This window comes from Patiria miniata, unplaced genomic scaffold (genome assembly GCF_015706575.1).
Source record: "Patiria miniata isolate m_02_andy unplaced genomic scaffold, ASM1570657v1 HiC_scaffold_7, whole genome shotgun sequence".
In the NCBI taxonomy this organism is placed as follows: domain Eukaryota; kingdom Metazoa; phylum Echinodermata; class Asteroidea; order Valvatida; family Asterinidae; genus Patiria; species Patiria miniata.
In genome coordinates, this window is record NW_024037074.1 from 27,783,194 (window position 1) to 27,807,491 (window position 24,298).

The 24,298-nt window shown below is 40.3% G+C and overlaps 1 protein-coding gene across 1 annotated transcript; it reads left to right on the forward strand.

The window, feature by feature from the left end:
• The first annotated feature begins 1,702 nt into the window (after positions 1–1,702).
• Positions 1,703–22,659, forward strand: LOC119746071 (arrestin domain-containing protein 3-like). Its single transcript, XM_038222853.1, has 7 exons — positions 1,703–2,500; positions 12,032–12,166; positions 13,222–13,457; positions 15,167–15,349; positions 20,031–20,231; positions 21,025–21,151; positions 21,823–22,659. Exons 1-7 carry the CDS (start codon positions 2,380–2,382, stop codon positions 21,993–21,995), a joined length of 1,176 nt encoding a protein of 391 aa, XP_038078781.1. The 5' UTR covers positions 1,703–2,379; the 3' UTR covers positions 21,996–22,659.
• Positions 22,660–24,298: the final 1,639 nt, after the last annotated feature.

Below are 24,298 nucleotides of genomic sequence, written 5' to 3' on the forward strand. Positions count from 1 at the left end.
GAAATTTTTTTTAAAACAAAATTACCCAATGAAATGCTGAAAAAGAAAATGCAGTACATGTAGTAGTAGTATTAGTACCCACAAAGTAAACCCCGAAGCAACCCCTGTCAGCGCCGCGCCGCGCGGTACAGCCGAGCTCTGATGATAGGCCAGTCAAACTTAATTGGCATGTTGATGTTGACTAATTAACCTTCTCGCTTTCACAGTGCACTGTGACATTTAATGACATACATGTTTAATTGCGCAAGTAGCCGCAGACTAATTGGCGAAATATACATGAGAGTGCACTTTGGGGAAATTATTATTAAAAAAAAAAAAAGACCGACGTTTTCAGGAAAAAATCCACAGTGTTTTTTCTTTTGCGTTTTTTTTTGCGTTTTTTTTTTCAGTCGATCAGGCGCTGTATGTAACGGGCGTTGACTGAATAATGTTACGACTGCCCATACACGTACACGTGTATGTAAGCCTACGTGACTATACATCAGGTATAATTTCATTGAGTGCAACATGTTCAAAGTTGGTCGTGCCATTGCTTCTATACAGTGTTCAGTGCACACAAAATGCATCCTGTACAAAACCAATTTATTTGTTTACAAGTACCTGCAAACAAACATATACATTCTTTTAATTTTCAGCGCCTGCTTTTCCTTTACGATAATGATTTTCTTTAAAAGCACAATGCGATCGGAAAAGGGAAACATAATGCCGAAGAAAGGTGGCCTATAAGACTGAGCACTGTGAAATCGAATGCTCTGTTTTCGTCAATCACTTTTTGATTACCAGTAATTTAAATGAAATGAGACACGATAGTTTACCTGGCTTCGTGATTGTCTTTAATGAGACGGATGGGAAACTGAAAACCCAGTGGCCATACTTATTGAAGCGTATTTCAATATGTTAAAGTTACGTACTGTTTTTGGGACATCGACTACAGACTATATATTTAAGGCACATGGGTTTTTTTTTTGTACTATGAACCACAGGAAATAGACCCAACACAAATATGGAAGTAACAAAAAATCATAGGAAGCGTTTCAATTAGTTGCATTGAAAATCCATGTATTCCTCTCTCTGTTAAAAATCAGTCCTTATTTCTTATACAAGCCGAGTGTGCCCAATTGAAAACGTATGCCCATATGTCGCAGCAAAATCAGATACGCGCAGAGCTAGGCTAGGGGTGCCGTACTTAAGTTAAATTGGGCATACATTTTTGGGTAAGTTCGGCGACAGTGCAACTAAGGGGAAAAAGTCTCTTGACACACTTTTTAAAATTCTGAATATTGTACAAGATGCCCCAAAAGAGCAAAGTTCATTAAGGTAGGCTTCGTGTGGTCAGCAGATCTTTTTGTCAATCAGGTTATTGATTGTTTGTTGGTTTGTTATGGGGTGTTGGGGGTGTTTGTTTGTTTGTTGGGGGTGTAGGGGTTGTTTGTTTGCTTCTTTTGTAAATGAGTTAGGTTGTGTGTTTGTTGATGTTAAGTTGGTTTTGTTTATTGGGTTGTTTGTTTGTTTGTTTTTGTTTGGTTTTGTTTGTTTGTTGTTTTGGGGTGTTTTGGGGTGTGTTTCGTTTGTTTTTGCTTGTTTGGTAGGTATTTTGTAGGTATTATCTATAGTTGCCGTTAATTGCAAACGATTGCCCAACCCCGACATGTTAAGCGTATGCATCAGAGACGTTAATGGACACATCATGATCAATAGTACTTCAGTTAACGACATGTGATATCCTCACGTCCATGCATACATTCATGCATCGCATTTGCATTCCTGTGGAATTTGCACATCGAGTGCAGGATTCCGATGGCTGCTCAACGACGTGAATATACGGCCTTGGGCTCATCCTTGTCTAATTACCATATGCTCATCACGTACAGAGGGCTCCATAATGGCTCCATGATAATAGTAATAACTTGACTGTATGTATAGGCCCATAGGCCTAAGTGTGTATCTCTCCACGTTGCAAACTGATGATACGTGTGTTGAGGATTGTCCGTGACCCGGTAATGCTGTGTAGTGTGATGAGGACAGATGCAGTGTGTGCGAGGGTGTGTGCATAATGCGAAGAGTACGCGTGGATTGCGACAAGCACTGTGTTAAATGGATTGGAACTAGACCTCCGCGGCGCATACATTGTGTACTGTTCAGCAACCGTACCACGCAACATGGTATCTGCTGAAAAGATGAAAATGAAAAATATATGAATAATAATAGCGTCGTGGTAACTAATCGTAACGATCTGTCTGCATCGAAAACTGCCGAAGAGCAAGAACTGACTTGAGACCATCACACCGGAGCCTGCGGAGGTAGCTGGGGGCAGTTTCGAGTGAAGGAGTTTCGGATGAACGGTTGTGTTGTTAATGTGAGCGTTTGGGCAGCTGTGATATGGGGAAAATCAGCGGATTTCAGATCGTCTTTGCCGATAATGAGCGGGAAGTGTTCAATGGCGGGGACATCATTCAGGGACATGTGCGGCTGGAACTGGATGCAACCAAGCAGTTTAGAGGTATGTGGTATTTAATTTTTATCCTCTCAAGATTAAGTGAATAGTCTGGTCATAGAGCAAGGAACAGCTCTGTGGTCTGGGTATGACCATGAAGGTAGAATGACATAAAACATTATACGGGTGTCTATTTTCAAATTTCATACACATTAATATTGCACTAATGCTATGGCGATTCTATACTCGTGTGTCCGGGTATAAGGAGATATGTAGGCCTATAATTATCTGATTATATGCCTATATAATTATATGCCAGCTATAGGGTATCAGATCAGATGGCAGGCTTATACTACTTGCTGGAGAAGCAGATCAGTGGCGTAGCCACGGGGGGCCTTGGGCACATGCCCCCCCCCCCCCAAATGTTCCGTTCCCCCACGTGCCCCCACCAAAATATTGATCAGTTGTAAACTGTCGAACCCTGATAAGAAGAGCACTGTTAATACAGCGTCATGTTTATAACAAGCAAAATTTTAGGTCCGAAGTGTTTGTATTCGTTAGTTTTACACCACTGTTAATAACAAAGTAATTTGTAAAGTCCCAAGGACCTTGTTATAAAGGTGTTCGACTTTATTTTCAGTTAGCCAAAGGCTTAACTGTTTACAATTTCTGTTCTTATGTCAATCGATATGCGTTTGCGATATGTGCCCCCCACCATGCTATATTCTGATGTCCCCCCCAAACAAATGTCTGGTCCATTGCCCATCTATGGATGCTATAATACTAATCACTTGTCCTATAATTATCGTCACCTATTTATGCGCAATTAGTCCGTCATGTCCGTGTTTCATTGAGTCCAATTTTCTTGTTATACACCGGTATATACAGTGTTGTGACATAGTATTATTTGATTTCTCGGATTTTATTAAAGGAATAATCTGAATGTTAATTTGTAAAGGGAGTAAACATGAATCTTAGACACAACTCAATGAAAATGTTATACATTTACCATAGGAATATTCTTGAAAGTGTGGCAATTTCCTATAGTTCAATTTCTTTAAATACAATATACCAAGAACGGAATTGATCTTGTTTTTTACAGAAATAATAATGTAGACAAACAAGACTGGCAAATTGAAGGGGCTTGATAAGGCACCCCACCCCACCACACCCTAAATTTAATCTAGGTCACAGGATGTTATGACAGGAAGCTTTTCGCCGTGTTATGCACGGGGACATCACAATGTTTGGACTTCGTCCGTAACAGTCTAACAGAGCTATGATATTCGTCTATAGTCAACACCGTCTAAATTCTAAAGAAAAAAACCGATTAATAGTTGTCATAGACCAACCAGCACAATGTACAAGAGATTCAGAAATGACCTTTCGTGATGCGTTTGTAAATATATTTTGAAAAGCTTCCGTCCATCTGAAGCCCTCTTCTTCTTCTTTTTAAATTAAAACAAACTGGAGGCCCTGGCTCCTGGGTTGACGTGCAACTGACCCCGAGGCCCTTGTGGGTCTTCACGGCGCGTTTCACGGTCAATTTACAACAAAAATAATACTCATGTCGCGCTGTTTTCGCAGACCTTGATTAGGTGCCAGCGATTGATATGAAGATTGATGACCAGCAAAATTTTCACGTGTGTTTTCAAGTTAAGATCTTCACATTAATAAAGAGACTAATATTTTATTTGCAGTAGGCCTATATTATGTATAGAACTACAAATGAAGATAATTAATACATCCATGGAGGGGTAAACCGTGATATTGAAAGCCCTTCGTAGCTCCTGATTAATTAGCCCCTAATTCCAGACTTGGCTTGATCATTGATTGATGTTTGTCTCTTCGTTTTAGTTGTCGACCTTTATTCCGAAAGATATTTTTGACTGCAACACGTCATCTAACGAAAACACGTTCAGTCACGGAATAATACTACTTGTACACATATTGAATTTAGGAAATTCACTGCCGGAAATAATTCAGTCGGATCTGTTTTGCGTAAGAGGTTCAAAAGCAACCACACTTTACGAGCCTTTTTGAGAGGGTTTCACGTGACCCTCTGGAAACGGGTTGCAGACGCTCAATCTGCAAAAAGGTTCCTTTTTTCCGTTTAGATCATACATTCAACTTGACATTCGTAAGGAGAGAAAAATAATTCGAATTTGTGTTAAAACAATGTATGGCGAGAGCAAATTTAGGCTACCATAACGGTTTTAATGTCCGCCCTAAGCTTGTCTAATTTATTTGATCCGTCCTTGTCATATTTCCGAATTCTTTTGTTTTTAATTGTCAGCAACTAAATACCTTCTTAATATCCAAAGCCTTCACGGGTCACAGACGTCCAAGGCCTACAATCCCCCCTTCCCCAAGATTACGAGAGAGTTATATGAGCCTAGGAGCATCAACGCTCTTAAATATGCAATGCACGAAGATAAAGCGGCGGAGTATTCGCTTTAGCAAGTCGATATACACTATATAATTTAACGACAAGTTAGCTGCGACTTTGGATGCTCCAGTGACCGTGCCGACACGGTCGCCATAATAATAATACAAAAAAAAACCGCGGGAAAAGGTCGTGACATATTGACTGCAGACCTCTTTACACCTGACTTGGAAATCATGACCAAGTTGGGTTGGTCGATGCGTCACATTGACTGCATTCGCGATGCAGCAATACCGTGAATGGTGTAGCTGAAAGGATTTCAGATGACAACTTCCCTGATTGCAACATTTCTCTCTTTATTTGGAAAGTCATGTACATGTATTTAGAAATTATCCGTCGAATTAATCGTTGCCATCTCAATCGTTCTTTTATGAAACGCATGCCCTGTCATTGTCATATGAAATTTTGACTCATAAAATATGGTCTCTTTCACCTTATATATGAATTCTAACCAACCGTCACACATGACATGTCTATGTCTTCATTATCTTAACTTAGACATGCGCAATACAACCAAAGATTTCGTATTCCATATGCCCAAATTTCACAGTGCACCGTCAGTTATTTTCAGTGGTCCTAAGCCATCGTCCTAAGAGACGGGGGATTTTGTGGAGATTGTGGTGGAATTATGTTAAAGTGTAAGAGAGGTATAAAAGCCAGCACACCATTAAAAAGGGCAACACGGGATAAAGCCGTTCTACAGGACGAGTGAAATAAGGAAGCCCAAATGGCAGGACCAATTATTGAAGTTAATGAAGTTTTGCATATATCACTTTCGAAATCTTGGATATGAAAGCCCAATTAATAAGCTTTCTTTTAGTACAAGAATCATTCAAATCACGTACTTTTCAAGTTTCGGAATCAGTCTTAAACACAAAAAGGTAAGTGTTTTGTTTTCAGCAAAACGAAAACAATTCACACACATCCCTATGTTAATTTTTTTCTCGTTTTGCTGAAGAACACTTACCTATTTTGTGTTCCGTGGACAGAAGTTTAAAACGGTGTTTGTGTTAACAATTCCGTAACTTGAAAAGTACACGAGTGGTTTGAATGAGTCTTTGCACTACAAGAAAACATATTAATTGGGCTTTCATATCCAAGATTTTAAAAGTGATACATGCAGATCTTCATAGAAAAAATGGTCCTGATATTTGGGTTTACTTTTTTGTTTTACTCACCCTGTACAGTGTCTACACTCTTAATTATGCAGCATCAATTTCTGCACGGCACACATAAAGTGTAGCGGAGTATATATTTACATTCTAGACAAAGCCTGCATTTGTTTTGTATCCACGGACATACGGACTAATACGTCAAAGCAATTTGTGCTATTTAACGATCCGAGCGAGGCAAATAGTCCAAGGTTGAAATGTCAACGGCGCTGAAATAAGCCATTGAATGCGGCGTGCGAGACGGATATGCATGGTCGTTATTCAGTCTAAATTGAAATTTTACGACGTCGTCTGTTTTTTAATTTATGGTCAAATTATGCACGTAGTCGGCTCGAAAATATTGAGGCAGACTGGATTTGACTGCAGGACATAGATTGGTAGTGTAGTAAACAAATACTTGCAGTTATATGAAATCATGACTGCTTTGTAACAGAAAATAATACATAGGCCTAGAAAGAGAAGAAATTACATTAAAAAAACAAATTCGTTAGAAGTTATTTTTGAGAGCATTTTCATCATGTTTTTTCATACGAAATTTCACCACGACATTAAAAGTCTTGCATGACGAATCTGTAACTAAAACAAAGTAGACAAAATTTAATTCCTTATTTCAGCAATCAGAGCCTATAGTGAAATTGGTTGAATAGCTTCTTATTAGCACGTTTAGACAATTTTAATGTCAATATTGACACGCTCCGAAAGATTACCGATTGACGTACAAGCGAAATGAAATGCAAACAAATCGTGGAAACGTATACTGCAAACAGCTCTTGGTTATCTTTTTGGTACCACGATATATAGTCCTGTCATGGAATCGATATCAACTTCTAAATGCACAGGGTGAGTCAAAAAGTGAGTGACCGAATTATAAAAAAAATAATACTTAAAAAAATATGTGGCTCGCTCCTTTACATAAAAACAACATAGGCCCTATAACGTACATGTTATTGACAATAGTGTAACTCTGAACATTACGCGTAATTTGCATACTCTATTCCCAAGTTATGTCGATTTTACTAAAAACGATCACAATATTCAGCTGTCCAACACTGATCATTTACCGTTCTACAAACTGATGAATACCCATAAATTACACAATGAAACATGGACGTTTTGCCACCTCCATGAATAAACAAGAACTTGCAAAGGAAAGCAGACAACACTCACCACCAGTATTTCAAAAAACAAGAGTTGACCGTCTTGTTCCTTATATTCAAAACACAAAATATGACAAGAATAACAAAGTTTCAGTCTTGGCTCAAATGATTAATATCTCATTTGTATTTGAATGCCCGTGTGTAATCTGTAATTCCCACTCAGCTTAATAGCTTCCTATGACATTCCAAGGACAGCTATAAAAATTGGTCAATTTAGTAAAACATGCATAACTTCTGATAGAATGGATCAATTTCAGGTAAGTAGGTAAGGTTTTTTAGGTGAGTAGGAGAACATACTTGTTCTTCATTGGTGTATTAAATTTGACTGCTTTTGAAGAAGAAAAAACATGAATCCAGGTCACTTTCTCTTTGTACATGACATTTTTACAAGAACAACAATCCTCCATAATTCCTTTCAAAAGTTCTACATCTGTTCTGAACATCTCAGCTATAATTCGACTGCATTAAAAAAAGCATCCGAAAGTACACCGGCAACTGAAACATCCCAGCAGGTTTTTTTTATTTGGGTAAAAAGTGACCGATAATCTCGATCTGTATCGTAACGGCGATTAACGTCGGTATGCCATTTTGTTTTATCTCTAGTTTATGAACGGCAAATGGAATGCCATGGATGATGATGCCTCGGCAAAAACAACACTTGTCACGGCTTTAATTGCTCGAGAGTGAGAAGACACACGCCAAAAGTGCATCTTGCATTACGCGGTGATCCCCGTACACATTCCAGCCTGATACCTTTTAATGATATCATCACATCTTATGGGTGACACGGAAAGCGTTTACTCGCAACAACACTGATAATAATAGCGGTCCATTAATTGCGAAGCTTTTAAGCTTCACGTTGGAGTTTGATATAAGGTTTACTTCAAATGTATCCGAGCTAAAATGGTCAACGTCTAGCTCGTGATCCGCATCGCAAGCTTGTAACTTTTGTGGTGTAATTGATAGTAATTGCCTTATACAGTCCTCAAATAAACTTTACTCGATTCGAGTGAAAATTTACTATGATCCGACTGAAACTGTGGAAAAACTGATTTCGAGTTGCAATTATTCAATTCATTATTCTATTCCGTCGAATTGATCGAGTTTTCACTTCGAGTTTCCACTGAAGTGATTTTTTTTTAAAAGTATTTCGATCTAAAATTACATTATTTTCGCTCTAAATTGCCTTTGGAATTACCGAGTAAATTTTGTAAAAATTATATCTAAAAGTAATTGTCTCCAGGTGACGCACACACAAGTAGAAACGACCGTTGTCGAAAAGTCGAAAAGACCTTTCAGTTCCATAATTTTATCTCATTTAGTACATGGTATTTTCGAAAATCAGTATCGACATCAATATAAAGAAATGGTTGAAGAATACACATAAATGTCATTAATTGACATGTCTTTTCCATCCAAGACATAAAATAAAAAGATCAGTAACAAAATAATACTCAATATTTGCTTGAAATGAAAATAAGAAACGCAACTACTCTTCGTGTAGCGACTTCCCTAAAACGAAAGTAGACATGTCCCTTTCATTCAGGCATCTTGAGTATGCAGCATGCATGGTATATATGTTATGTATAATGTACATGTACAAGTATAGCTCGGCTACGATATAATGTGTTAAACATCGGAAGATACAAATAATCGAATGCCCTATAAAACAACACACCTAGAAGTAAATGAGCATTGTATTTATGAAAATGTTCTCTTTTTTGAGATACATTTTGGAAAAGTAATTTGTTTCAGCAACATTTTCACAGACTATACATACTGCTACATTGGCTTTGCCACATAGCTTTTGTAGGCATTGCAGATGTGCACTATCATGTCTTTTATCATGGCGCAGCTAGCAGTGGAATTTAGAAACAATAAACACTAGATTGAACATTGATTTGACCTGTATGTATACTGGCTACATTTTATTGTTGAATCGAGATGGACCGAAAGAATAATGATATGCATGCGTGTTTGACATTCTATGATCGTGATTTTCCAACCGGAGGTTCGATAATTGGTTTTTTTTCGTTGGGCCAAAGAGTTGTGGTACAAACAGAAGATTAAAAAAACATTATGTGGCGTGACTGTTGAACGCGGAGCTGTATTCTGTGCTGTACATCATATACCATCTTGCTGTATAATCATGAAGTTGTATACGGTGTGAGTCACAACGAAAGTGACCAAATTAGAAAAAATATTCCCCCTGGTAGTTCTTCAGGACTACCCTGCTAAATCTAACAGAGTCCAACCGAAGTTTCCTGTTCAATCCACTGTGCCTTATTTTCAGTTGTCTGCTGGATCCAACGGAGTCCAACTGGGCGTTATAATGCGGTTCAGTTGCCTGCTGAATCCAACATTTTGCAATCGGGAATGTTTACACCAGGGGTTTACTGCTCAATCCAACAGGCTCCAGCGGGTATATGATATACTTGGGTCCTGTTGGATTCAGCAGGGTTAAGGTTAAATGATCTGTGGCTCGCTCCATTTAGTAAGAATAACATAGGAATAAAGTACATGGTTTTAACCAAAAGTGTGAAGGTTTCACGTCGGCCTAATTCACAAGTTGTTTCTATTTTAACAGAAAAATCATAAGATTCAGGTGCCAACCGCTGATCATTTACCGGTACGCATTGAGGAATGCCCTTTAAATACAATGAACGAAAACTCGCAAAAGAGAATACTCATTTCAGGAAAAAGACATAATTTATTCCTCATATATACAAATTACAAAAACTGACAGTAAAAAAAATAGTAGTGTTTCAGCCATGACTCAAATTAAATGTCAAAATTGGTTCTATTAGTAAAACGTGCATAAGTTGTGATATCAAGGATCAATTTCAGTATTGTAGCAGATGAGTGGGAGAACACGCTCGTTGAATACGTGCCTCATTGGTGTATCAAATTTAATGTATTTTAAGGGGAAACATAAGTAATTCCCGTCGCTTTCGTTTTGACTTACACTGTAGAAATGACGGTTGCGAATAGCCCAATGGGCTCAGGGCCCAATTTCATAGAGCTGCTTAAGCAGAAAATTTGCTTAAGCACGAAAAAAACATTGCTTAGTAATATTAGGTTACCGGCCAAAACTCCATGTGATGTACATTGCTTGTGACTGGTATTTAGCTGTTGTTTACTTAGCATAACAATCGCATGGAGTTTTGGCCGGTAACCTGATTTTATTAAGCAAGACGTTTTTGTGCTTAAGCAAGTTTTGTGCTTAAGCAGCTCTATGAAATTGGCCCCAGATGTTCAAGTCCATTATTTTCAAGGTCGGGGGGATAAGGGCGTCGCGGTCGACACGTACAGAGACGAACGGCATTGAGAAGTGAAAGGAATTTTGCAATATAAACCAACATTGTAACAGATATAAATAAATAATGCTGCTGAAGGCGCTACTCATTATTACCCTGCTCAATGGGCCCATAAAATATTCCAGAAACCATCTGAGCTCCCTATGGATTACAGCTCGACTGCCATTGTGGCGCAAAGAAGCTAACCTCAGTCACAGTAAACTTTCCTCAACGGCAACCATTTTATTTAGTCTTAGGATGAGACATTGACGTGCAGAGCCACACCACGAACGCCTGATATATCCGAGCATGCAAATTGTATGCGATTCCGCGCACCAGCCAATCGGAGTCGACTTTAGAAGTTGTGACGTCAGTTCGATCAGAAATGTGGACTAAGCTGTTGGTTAGTCAATTTGGCCGCTATATGTTTTTATCTGGAGGTCAGTCTTGTTTTTCACAATTAATCGCCGAATCTGCGCGAATATCATACGCGGCTATTCCATAGACTACCATTTACTCCTGGGTATATATGGAGAACCAGTTTTATAGGGACTAAGTGTCTTGCGTAAGGACACACGCATGGCGACCTATCATGTTGGACTCGAAGCCCATACCTTCACAATTACCCACAGATTTTTAATTCCACGCTCCAGACCACGAAGCTATAGACCTTTTTCATGCTGCCACCATTTCAGTCATGTTCCCTGTATACTTCTGAATGATAATGTTTTTGTGCAAAAAGGAACCAGGCTCAGTCTTTCCTTCCACCTTCGCTTTGGTTACGTTGATTTGAATGGGGGAAAAAATCAAGATGGCCGCAACATGATAATGGTCTTTAATATTAAGCTACGTCACTCCAGCAAAACGTAAGCGTTAAAGTCCGGGGGAAGGACTTTTTTCAAGTAGTCCAATTGAAGGGCGTCCACCCATCCAACCCCACCCGTAAATCACTTTATTTCGAAAAACCTTAGCATATGAAAAAAATGTTGATAGTGTTATTGTTCACAGCAGTCAACGGCGGATCCTTAACCAAACTCTTAGGGAACTAGGTCTAAATTACAATTTACAACTGGCGGCCGTTGTAGTTTCGAAAAATAAGGGGGGCCTTTTAATGGCAGAAGGCGCCCCTCCTCCCCCCCCCCCCCCCGTTTCTGCCCTCTAATATTCTAAAAGGTGGAAATAAAGTAATCCTAAAATAAATATAAATAGGGGAGTCAGGTTGGCGTAGCGTGACTTTCCTCGCTTCCACCGCATGTGACCCGGGTTCGAATCCCGCCTGGGACAATATGACGGGATTAGGTTTTCAATCCCTGCCTGATTCTGTAGGTTTTCCCCAGAATATTCTTCTGGGCTTTTCTTCCCACCTCTAAAACTGTAACTTCTTCTCACTGTCTCCTCTCCACAGGTTTCTTCGGGCTTGCGAGCTACAGTGCCTAGGGCGCTTTTGAGGAATCCTTGGTTTCATTACCAGAAATGATAAATGATAAAAATAATAATAATAATAATTTCTTGTTGACGTCCTGCAGGGATATACATGCACTGGAAAGGCCGAGCCGTCGTGACGTGGACTGAGATCGAGTCCAGAGGCAAATCAAAAGTCACCGTCCTGTATGTGGCAGGGGAAGATTACTTCGACCAGTACATCACAATCATGGGGAAAGGTACACAAAAAGAAGGGGAGGGGTTTTTCTTAGAGACTTGCTTCTTTAATTGCCTGACTTCACTGTTCGTAAATTTGTGGTGTTATAATTACTAACAGGTCTAATAGGGCGACGGTTTGTTATTAAATGTGCTCTAATAGGGCGACATACCTTATTAGGGCAACACATAATGTGTCGCCCTATTATGAAAACCGCCATTTTGACCCATTTTGACAAGGGTTAGGGCTAGGGGCTAGTGTTAAGGGATGGGGGATAGGGTTAGGGCTAGGGTAAGGGCTAGGGTAAATTTTGTGCACATGTCTATGGAAGTGTCGCCCTATTGTGGTCATAATTATTATCTAATTATATACAACTTGTATTGAGCAGCCGTCTTGTAGATTTGTTTTTAAATTCAGTATCCACGGTGTGTTCTGGCTGTTTGTAACTTGTGATGCCGTAATTTTGATAATTCCTATTTTTAATTTGGCTTTTTTGTTCCCGCCAAATTGAGGACTATGCCTAATTTTAAGCGGGTTTATGTTTCCAAGCCACCCTTTATGCTTAAAGTTTATGAGTGAATCAGAGAATTATAGGTTTAAACTTTTAGACTGCTGCAGCTTCGGCAAGTGCGCACTTTTATTTTTATCTTCTGTTTGACTTATGCAGATTTTATCAGCTGTATAATATGATCTCAAAATCCTAAGCTGTCAAAAATATTCACAGAATTGCGTCCTCATCCGCTGAAAAATTGTCAATTTCATAAAATACTTTTATATGGGCCTAGTGCACGAGTTAGCCATTTAGCCATTTTTGTCGAGTTCCTTGAATGCATTTCATAAATTGTTAACTGTTGAATGGGATGGCACCAGACTAAATTATGCAGCCTTGTTTTACTGTCATTTTAATTACAAATTTTAAATTCTTCATTTGAAGCAGACTTGAATTAATTAGTAATTTACTTGCTTTCTTTTCTCTTCGCAAGTTCTTCCAAAAATGAAGAGTTTACCTCGCTTTCAATTCAATATGGCCGACTCGTGCGCGAGGCCCATTTTAAATTCCCAATTTTATTTTCTCAGACAGAACAGATAATGACGACCATCGGTTGGAGTTACCAGCCGGCACGCATTGTCTCCCCTTCAAGTTCAAGCTACCCAACAGGCCGCTGCCATGTTCGTTCGAGGGAACCCTGGGATACGTGCGGTTCTTCACGCGCGCTGTCATCGACCGACCCTGGACGTTCGATCACGTGACCAAGAGAGCTTTCACGATCTCCGGAATACCTTATGACCTGAACAAAGTACAGAACCCTCTGGTAAGGCTTATAATTATATAAAGTAAACAAGAATTTGCCCCCCCCCCAAAAAAAAAAAACCCGAACGTAATTTATTTATTTATTTTTAAGTGACGTTGCAATAAAGGCAGGCAGTGCGTACACCAGCCTCTTTTTCTCAACAAAATTTGGTTAAAGTGGTCGGAAATTGCCTCAGATCGCACCACAGACCATCGAGAATCCCAAAAATTTGTCGGGGCCCTTGAGCGGGCCCCGAACCCCACGACGTATTTTTGGATACACTATTGTGTTCTGGTTCCGCCCTTGAATGCATCCAGATAATTTCGGAGAAAAAAACCCAGTTACTATACTATATTTTATTTACATTGGGCCAAACTATATTTAATTTTCAATGTAGTAAGTTGATTGTGTGGAAAATAATGGAGCTTACGTTTTATAAACAAAGTTAAGGACAAGAAAAGCCTCTCTGTTGAAAGAATATGCTGTCAGGCCTTTCCATCATGTCAAAGGACTTTCTGATTTTTTTTTTCAAGAGGGCACAAGTTTGAAAGGGAACGTTTTATGGGCATTTTAATTTCTCGCAACAATTCTTTGTAATCAATTAGATGGAACAATCTTAATGTGTGCATTTTCTGCAGGTTTGTCAGTAATTAATGCTATTTATTCAAATTTTTAGGCAGTTTCGTTTTTGGTATTGTAATTGGGTGGCAATTGCTCTTTTCCTTAATGGTTTGAACTGCCTTCCAAATTATTACGTTAGTTAAAATTCTTATTAAATACTGTTACGATCCGAAAATCTCCAAACTATCTGTGAATGTGAATTGCTCAGAAAGACTGAATGTATCAGATGCAACAAAGAAATCAAACAAGATCAAAATGTGTAATACATTTTTGTTACATGTACATAACATTAAATTTTATCAAACATGATGATATACACCATTAATGAATACCTAAGACAGTTAATTCCTATTGGTTGAGCCCGTCACGTGGCCGGTCTTGAAAGGTTGATTAAACACCGGCTGGCTGGTCTTAAACACCTTTCCCAGTATATCACATGAAATGGACTGCTATGAAATCTGGTATTTTTTGCCCTTCTATTGCCTGAAGTTCACAGTCCTCACTTAATAGGCATGCGCAATACTACCTATGCGTCCATACTTCATAGTCCTAAATTCCAGGCATGCAAGTTTTCGACCTCTTTTTTTTTTTTTTTTTTTTTTTTTTTTACTTCCCTATGTGTGTCATTGAAAATAGAAAAATACAGCAACTGTACAAAGTCGTGGAGTTATTTGAATTTCCTCTCTTTTTGTGACTTCTCAGCTGCATGCACCACATGCGCGCCAATCTCCATATAAAGAGTTGCTATACGACTTTTTGGGAGAGAGGTGTTTCTAAATAACACGAAATAAAATTGTTGCACAGAATCGTTGCCAATAGTGTACCTTTTGAGTCTTGTTTTGACTTTTTGACCGAAAATGTATTTATGAATGGGAATAAATATGTGCTAGGCCGGTATTAAACAAGTCCGTTTAGGACTGGATGGGGCCAGGTTGCCAAATATCCCTCGCCTTCGGCTCGGGGTATAATCAGCGTCCATTCCCCCAGCCAACAAAGGACTTAATATTGTTTAAAACCGGCCAAGCACATATTATTTATTCCCTTACTATAACCAATTCTTATCAAGTCAATGTACTACGATGAACTATTGTAATATTGATCTTTTAAAGGCACCGATATATAATGAAGACGAAAAGACTGTATGTTGCCTGTGTTGTGCAACTGGACCAATCTCCGTCAGTGCAAGTACCGACAAACGCGCCTATCTCCCCGGCGAAACCGTCTACATTTCTGCGACGTTGGAAAACAGGAGCAATCGAAGCGTCCACTCGCTTGAAGCCGAACTAATTCAGGTAAAAGCGCTTCCACTTTTACCGCAAGAATCAAACAGCCTCTCCAACAAAATGAGGGTTTTTTTTTTAATTTATAATTCAACAAGAAAGTAACAGTAAATGCACCGTATACTAGGTCTACTGCTTGCTTGCCCGTTTAAAAACATTGCTGCAATGCAAACAATCTATGGGCCTTATGGGTGCAACGAAGTAAATAGGCCAAACATCCGTCTTCCGAGCTCATGAATAATTGTTATACATTAAACATTTTATACTGGGGTGCACACCAGTGATAATTTCCTATACTTCAAAATTCTTTTTAAAAATACTCAAAACTCTCACAGGTGTTCGGGCTGTACAGAAAAATGATGATCAAAACGTCGCCTTTCATTTTCTTTTCATTTTTTGATGGGTGGACCATCGACTTTTCGAGAAATTATCACCGAAAGAAGACCAACCCTACAGCCGATGATGTTTCCCAAACTGGAAAAGTAGTCATGTTGAAAAAGGATCCCTCCACAATATGGCTAAATAGCGCCACTTTCGGACCCGGCCAATTGCATCCAAAATGCTCGGAAGTGGAAGCCCCAAGTCCAGGCCAGAGGTGCAGTGCCATATCTCTTCAATTCCCCAATTCCATGGCTCTCGATCAGAACTCTCTAATACAGAATAATTTGAGTGTATGTGCACTTGTCCTATCCTTACTTTTAAATAGGAATATGTAGTTGGCTATTTATTTTTTTCTTTTCTTTTTAAAATTCATACATTTGCAGTATATTTTGCAAAATATTATTTTGTCAATATAATTGTCATTTTATTTGTTTTTAACAAAATTGCAATATGTAGAAAGGGTTATGTCTCCTTTGGACACAATTCTGTGTCAGCAAAATATAGTCGAGAAAATTGAAGAGTCCATCCGCCATATTGTGGAAACCCTTCATTTTGGGGATAAAAGGGGACAAAATGCCCGCCTCTTTCATTGTTTCTAAAAGGCCGGACGAGAAACTACTTTTTTAGTACTCGGCTATATAACCAAAACAAACATTATTGGATTCGTCAATCCACAAATTGCTATTCGATTCAGCGGTGGCCGCATCCTTCAACACACAACACTTGCGGTTTGGGTCTAGGGGCTGTCTGAATGTAAAACTGATCTTAGTATATTCGAGCGGTATTATTAACGTAAACGGGATACACATCTTCACTTGGCATTTAACTCAAACAGGTGTGTGTGGGGGCGTTTGTGTCGAGGAGGTAGGCCAAGCAATTACGTTTTAGATTGAGACTTGCTTTCGACGATAATGTGCTGGAAGTTTCGAAGAAAACATCTTTTTTTTCCAAAACGACTGGCAGACGAAAAAGAATATTTCAATGAGGTCTTGGCTACGGTGTCATCGCTGTCTTTTTATACCCTAGACCTATTACTTTCGTTTGTACACGTTCAGCGCCATTTGTATAGGATTTATGCACGAGTCGGCCATATTAAATTGAAAGCGAGGTAAACTCTTCATTTTTGGAACTTGCGAACAGATATGAAAGCAATGAAATAAAGTTTATTAATACCAGTCTGCTGTGATGAATAATTTTAAAATTTGTGATTAAACATACCCTAATGTTTTAAACATACCATAATGTTTACAAGCTACACAAATGAAAGTGAGGCTTGGAATGCATAAATAGTCTGGCACCATCCCATTCAACAGTTTACAATTTAAAAAATACATTCATGAAACTAAATCAAAAATGGCTTCCTCATGAATAAGGTCTATAGTTGCAGACCAGTAAATCGGTCCGAAATTGCCTACGCCGGCCAAATCACGATTTGCATGGCCTCAAAATCTTCAGTATTCGAGCATGCTGTGGGCCATGAACTTGAGGGTTTGTAAAAAATATGGGTGGAAGCCGTGCAAAGGACTGTGAGCTTGTAGTTCCGTTCAATTTGAATGAAATTGGGGCCCTTAAAGCGCTCTGTTTTGCAATGGAGTGTAGGCATCGTTTTTCAAAATGGTGATGGGCTTCAGGACTATTTTCAGAGGTGATCATCTTCGGATGGAAATTTCTCCTAAAAGTCATCAGTTGACCCCCCAAAAATTGAAAAGAAAATGAAAGATGATGAAATAAGCTTTAATTTGGTGTGTCTCGAACACCTTGGAGAGTTGTGAGTATTTTTCCCGAATTTTGAAGTGGGAGCATTTACCATTGGGGTCTATGGAAGTTTATTTACTGGTCTGCAACCTATAATTTCAAAATGGCGCCTTCCATCGTTTGATGTCAAATGTGTGCGCCTGCGCTTTACATTCCACGACAGTGTTTTTTTAGGGGGCGGGACCTGGGGGGGGGGGGGCAGCGTTTCAAAAGGGGTCACCAATGGCGGTTCCGCAACAAATGCGCCCAAAATCTGAATGGGGCCGATGGACCGTCGTCCGATCACAGCAATTTGGAGCGAACAGGGGGGGGGGGGGGTGTAATTTGGGGTTGAAAGGAGCAAAAACTCAATTAACTCCCGTTGGGGGCGCCCTACAGCAAGGCAGCCGCAAACAGAGGGCTTGTTTTTAGGCCAGAAATTGCAGTCAGAGATTTTTTTTTCTCGCAATTTTTTGTTGTACAAGTGGTTTGGGGGAATTTTTCAAAACCTCGCTTCTTTATAGGTGGCAGACCAGTAAATCGATCCGAAATTGCCTACGCCGGCCAAATCACGATTTGCATGGCCTCAAAATCTTCAGTATATGAGCATGCTGTGGGCCATGAACTTGAGGGTTTGTAAAAAATATGGGTGGAAGCCGTGCACAGGACTGTGAGCTTGTAGTTCCGTTCAATTTGAATAAAATTGGGGCCCTTAAAGCGCTCTATTTTGCAATGGAGTGTAGCCATCGTTTTTCAAAATGGCGATGGGCTTCAGGACTGTATTCAGGGGTAATCATCTTCAGATGGAAATTTCTCCTAAAAGTCATCAGTTGACCCCCCAAAATTGAAAAGAAAATGAAAGATTTTGAAATAAACTTTAATTTGGTGTGTGTCTCGATTACCTTGGAGAGTTGTGAGTATTTTCCCCGAATTTTGAAGTGGGGGCATTTACCATTGGGGTCTATGGAAGTTTATTTACTGGTCTGCAACCTATATATAATTTCAAAATGGCGCCTTCCATCGTTTGTTGTCAAATGTGTGCGCCCGCGCCTTACATTCCATGACAGTTGTTTTTTCAGGGGGCGGGACCTGGGGGGGGGGCAGCGTTTCAAAAGGGGTCACCAATGGCGGTTCCGCAACAAATGCGCCCAAATCTGAATGGGGCCGATGGACCGTCGTCCGATCACAGCAATTTCGAGCGAACAAGGGGGGGGGGTGTAATTTGGGGTTGAAAGGAGCAAAAACTCAATTAACTCCCCGTTGGGGGCGCCCTACAGCAAGGCAGTCGCAAACAGGGGGCTTGTTTTCAGGCCAGAAATCGCAGTCAGAGATTTTTTTTCTCGCAATTTTTTGTTGAAATATGAGTCAGCCATCCTTGCTCGTGCCGTACAAGTGGTCTGGGGAATTTTTTTCAAAACCTCGCTTCTTTATAGGTTGCAGACCAGTAAATCGGTCCGAAATTGCCTACGCCGGCCAAATCACGATTTGCATGGCCTCAAAATCTTCAGTATATGAGCATGCTGTGGGCCATGAACTTGAGGGTTTGTAAAAAAATTGGATAGAAGCCGTGCACAGGACTGTGAGCTTGTAGGTCCGTTCAATTTGGATGAAATTGGGGCCCTTAAAGCGCTCTATTTTGCAATGGAGTGTAGGCATCGTTTTTCAAAATGGCGATGGGCTTCAGGACTATTTTCAGGGGTGATCATCTTCGGATGGAAATTTCTCCTAAAAGTCATCAGTCGACCCCCCAAAAATTGAAAAGAAAATGAAGATGATGAAATAAGCTTTAATTTGATGTTTGTCTCGAACACCTTGGAGAGTTGTGAGTATTTTTCCCGAATTTCTGAAGTGGGAGCATTTACCATTGGGGTCTATGGAAGTTTATTTACTGGTCTGCAACCCTATGGGCTGCCACAAGGGCATCCATTTAAGACGTGGTTGGCAACTGATTTGCCATTTGCATATTAACACAAACAATATGTAAGAAGAAGACAGTTGTATTAGGCCTTTGGTAGAGTTTGTTGGTTATTTTGTCTTTTCAGTTTTGAGGCTATATGGGAAAAAATGTGTGGTTGATTTTGGAGGATGTACTGTGCTTGTCAAGGTCGTAGGCCGGACCTTGTGTTGTTTATGTTCAACCGTGCGTACATTTAGGCGTACATTATAATTGAAATCCTCCGCACTGTTCCATGATGTCACTGGCTCTGCCTCAACATATTGACAGTGATTTCTGGAGGATTTTGCAGGATTGAGGCAGTGGTCATCCCTCCAAGGGCCACATTTAAGAAATAACGGAGGATTTTGGGGGATTGAGGCTGTAAGTAAGCAATTTTTACATGGAGGCAATTGGAGGATTTTGCAGGATTGAGGTTGCATCCTAGCAAAAATGCAGGGAGTTATATTCGGAAACATGAATAGCTATCTTTATATTTTTGCGACGTTGGCTTTCCATAGTTTGCCAACCCGTGTTTGGCAAAAAGCGCCTACCAAGGGTTGGCAAAGATTTGTTGGCCCTTACGTTGTAAATAAAATAAACCCCAAATTGATGTATCTCTCGATTCATTCAATTCTTTTGCAGTCTGTCAATTACTATGCAAGGCGAGATGGCGTGGGCTCGCCCAGTTACCGGACAACCTCTCATGTTGTCACCAGCGTAGTGTCTGAGGCCTGCGGGGCCTACGCCTCCGCACACTGGGACAGAAAACCCATGATCATCCCACCGCTGCCACCATGTAATCTGGAAGGCTGCAACTTCATTGACATACGGTATTATGTTAAGGTAATACTCGCTCTGCGATCCAACTTTAATTCACGGCACTATAATAACAGAACTACAATGATAATTGTATGAGCATGTTACTGTTTGGGCGACTGTTCTTTTGTTCCTACCAGATGTTTTATACAATACAAACATTTCTGACAATTGGATAAATACTGGATTGTGTTGTGGCCCCTGTGGAATGCAAAAACAGGCCCACGTTGGGTGCGTTGTATTGTATGGCTTTGTTAAAGGATGCACACATCGATTCAGCACCTTGATAATGGTACAGCCATAACACAGTAGGAACATAGCTCTGAAAAATATGTATTATCTGAAGAAATTTACATTTCTGAAGAATTTACATTTTCGGCAAAGAACGAACGAACGAACGAACGACATGACCGAACTACATGATCAGAGGGTCAAGGGTTCGACAAGCTGATAGCCATTGACCCCCCCCCTTGCCTCTCGATCTCCACCCATGCAGGGGCATATTGAAATGGGTACCAACTTTAGCTGGGGAGTACCTGCGATGGACTGGCATCCCATCCACAGGGGAATAGAAATGTTCTCAGTTGTTTTATGCCACAAAAACCGGAGATAAACGCCGGCCTGATGGGCAATATTGCATGTACTTAAAATTTTGCAACACAACTGTGTTTTCATTACACTGTTGCAGAAATCGAACTAGTTCTACTCTACGATATGGACTACGTATACGAAACGCGAGTCTAAAACTAATATACATGTAAGTATATTTAAACACGACTCACGCACACAGTCTATTGGATGTGTTACTGTCTGTTTTCAGTTCACCGCCGATGTTGCTAGCACACCATTTGACGTGGATTTAATGCTGGAGATTGTGGTTGGCACGATACCATTAGCCGGCCACTGCTATGGAAGTCTGTCCGCCAACCAGCCAGGTTCTTCCTCAGGTATGAAAAAAAGAAGTATTTGATGTAAATTATTCACGATTAGTATATCGTTTGCCATGTGCCAAAAATCAGACATTTCCAGGGCGTAGGAGGGCGCTGTATACGACACCATTTTCGATCTTGATAGGCTACAATGGAAATGCGTTTATTGAAGCAATTTAGAACCTTTGATCCATCCAAAATGTACTCTTAGATTCTTACATAGTAATTTTTTTTTTTTTTTTTTTTTTTTTAAATATTATGCAATGTATAAACCAACATCAATAACATGGGATTCATGTCTGTTTGTTTCCTTCAAAATGGCGTCGTAACATCGCCCTCATTTTGCTGGGGGAAAAATGGCCTTTATAGCAGCATTGTGTAATGACGTCCGCCAATTATGATTGGTTGTTGTAAAGTTTAGAAGCACGTGGTCTGATGGGAAAAATACAACCTACTTGTATTTAGTTTTTTAATTCGTGGCCCCGGAGGATTTATTTGTAAAAGGGTAATAAAGTCCTTTTGCTAAGGCATTCCAGCCAGGTATTCTTAGAAACGCTCTGCACGACGTGTGATTGATGGCTGAAATCTGGCCCACAATGTAATGGCAATTTCGGTCCACAAAAGAAAAATCGCATTCCCGATCCGTTCGAAGAAGTCAACTTTCATTCCACCACTTTACCTTTTTCCAGGTCCTCCTCCTACGTACGAGGCGGCCATTGGCGGGCAACGAGAGATACGCGATGAACACGACAATGAATATGTCTTTGGGAAGCTGGTGTACACGCCGTTTTATATGTTTTACCGCTATCATAACGTCGAAGGCGGGCACCAGTCAGCAATAGAAAAGTCTACCACTGTATAAAACAAATAGGGGTCTGACTCTCAGTGAACGGGCCAGTTAGTCAGTTTGCATTGCTCTAGCGCTAAACATGACAATATGCAGTAGAAAATGGGGAGGGGTGTACATTATGTTCCCTTAGAAAATATATTTAACGTATGAAATTATCCACCTATCTGAATTATATTAACATTTTCAGTAAAATTCCTCAGGTGCAATTTTTTTCTGACTAATGAAAAGAATATAATTCGCGTATAAACTTTGTTTCGAAAACATTCAAATATCAATTCGATGGCACCTTGACGTATATCTTCCTTTTTTTTAGTTATAGAATTTAGCCCTTTTGTAAATTGTCCCGAACTATTTTAGATTTGATCCAAATTCTACAGTCTTTTATGGGAGCAATATTGAATGCGAAATACCTGATGTTTTATAAGAGAATGTCGGCGAGGATATTTCCTCGACATTATGGGACTACAATCCCGGCTAAAATGGGTGGGACACGTCCACACAATGAGGTCCCCCGCTCCCCCGGTCAATGTTGTCACCTCGCGCTTGAGCACAGAACGCGCAATGAGAGACAACATTGGCCGGGGGCGGGGGCGGGCCCAGCGAGTTTTGGCCGGGATTGTAGGATCAAAGTGAACAAGTAGACTTTTTTAAGTGTGAAGGTATTTTCATGAAAAAAGAACAAAATTTCCGAATTTTTGAATTCTTAGGGATTGCAGTGTGGACAAGATAAAAATGATTATATATTATTGAGGTCCGTTTGGGCGCTCTCTTAATCCATGGTGGCTGGTGTAATGTATTATTCATACACTGCGTGTTAACCAGCGAAGTGTAACTATCACACTCTCCTTAAAGTTTTGCTCGCCGACGGAGCGCCTAGGCTTAAGGTCGTGAAAATACTTTCATTTGGTCAGGGTACCGTGTGTAATATCTCGTGAAGTTCTTTAGCTGTAGTGAGAACTCATATAACGAAATTAATGCAATGTAGAGTTTTCGCATACCTTTGTAGGCCTTCAAGGGGATAAGTTGGACTGTTGTGCTTTGTCCTGAAGTTAGTCACCAGGCCCACCGTGGACTTATTCTTTAGTCTCCAGTGTCTCTAAGCAGTATTCTGCCTCTAATTGGTGCTGTGTTATACTCATTAGGTTATTAGCTTGGACAAGGGCGGATCCAGAACACAATTTTTTGGGGGGCCCAAAAAATTTTTGGTCCCCCAAAACAGTGGGTCAACAAAATTACGGCAAATTTTTTGGATTCTAGATGCTCTGTGGTGCGATCTGAGGCAATTTCTGACCACTTTAACCAATGTTTTTTTGAGGAAAAGATGGTGGTGTACTCATTGCCTGCCTTTATTGCGATGTCACATAAAAAAAAAAAAATTGGTTTCGTTTTTTTTTTTGGGGGGGGGGGCATGGCCCCCTTTGGCCCCCCTGGATCCGCCCTTGAGCTTGGACCAGTCTGACAGTTTGTTCACTCAAACCCACCAGCCTTAAAATTCGCTTATGACGTGTAATCTCTTATGAAGTTTCTTTGGAGGAAACGCGAGGCGTTGTGGGTAGATCACCACGATAACAACACGTCCATTCCGTGCGCATGATCAGTAAAGGGTAGAGCGGACATCCGGGATTGTTTTTTAACATTGGCTTATCTAGCTCCCAGACCCATTGTCTTGAAACTCAACGGTTCTTGTGTCTGGTGTGCTGAACGGCAACTCGTCGCAACCGGTGAAAACTGGTGTGCAAATGAATAAATATTTTCACTGGCTCCCGCCCACACTGACGTACATTGCACATGCCAAATAATTGACCGGGTCACCAGTTCAACCAGATCTATCGAATGGGAGCTCAAAGAAATTTAGAGGTGACCAGAGTCTCTGAATGTTAAGTAGGGAACGAGCGAAATATGCCGTTTATGTTCGCAGCGAAAGAGCCGCAGCACGCCTCTAGCCGTTTGGGTAAATCTTCGGATCACAGATTCAAAATGGCGGGCGGGCCATTTTAAAGTCTGATAACGGCCAGCACGTCGATTGTCAGAATACGACGAACGGTAGGGCTAGGGGTCAACCTAATATACGTAACCTAATTATGTACGCGCGTACCAATAGGGTGCTTCGTTAAGCGCGACGCACGAGTGTGCTGGAGAAGTGAGCCATTCAAAATACAGGGGAGGTGGCACAGCCAATCGACGCATACTGCCAAGGTCTTTGCCCGGCCTCGTATACACCTGCGTTTAAGAATTCGGGTCTCCGGTCCATATGGGTAAATAGCGACCTCATGCGGCAGCAGTATTAATTCCTCAGTCGAGCAAGTTCGACGGCC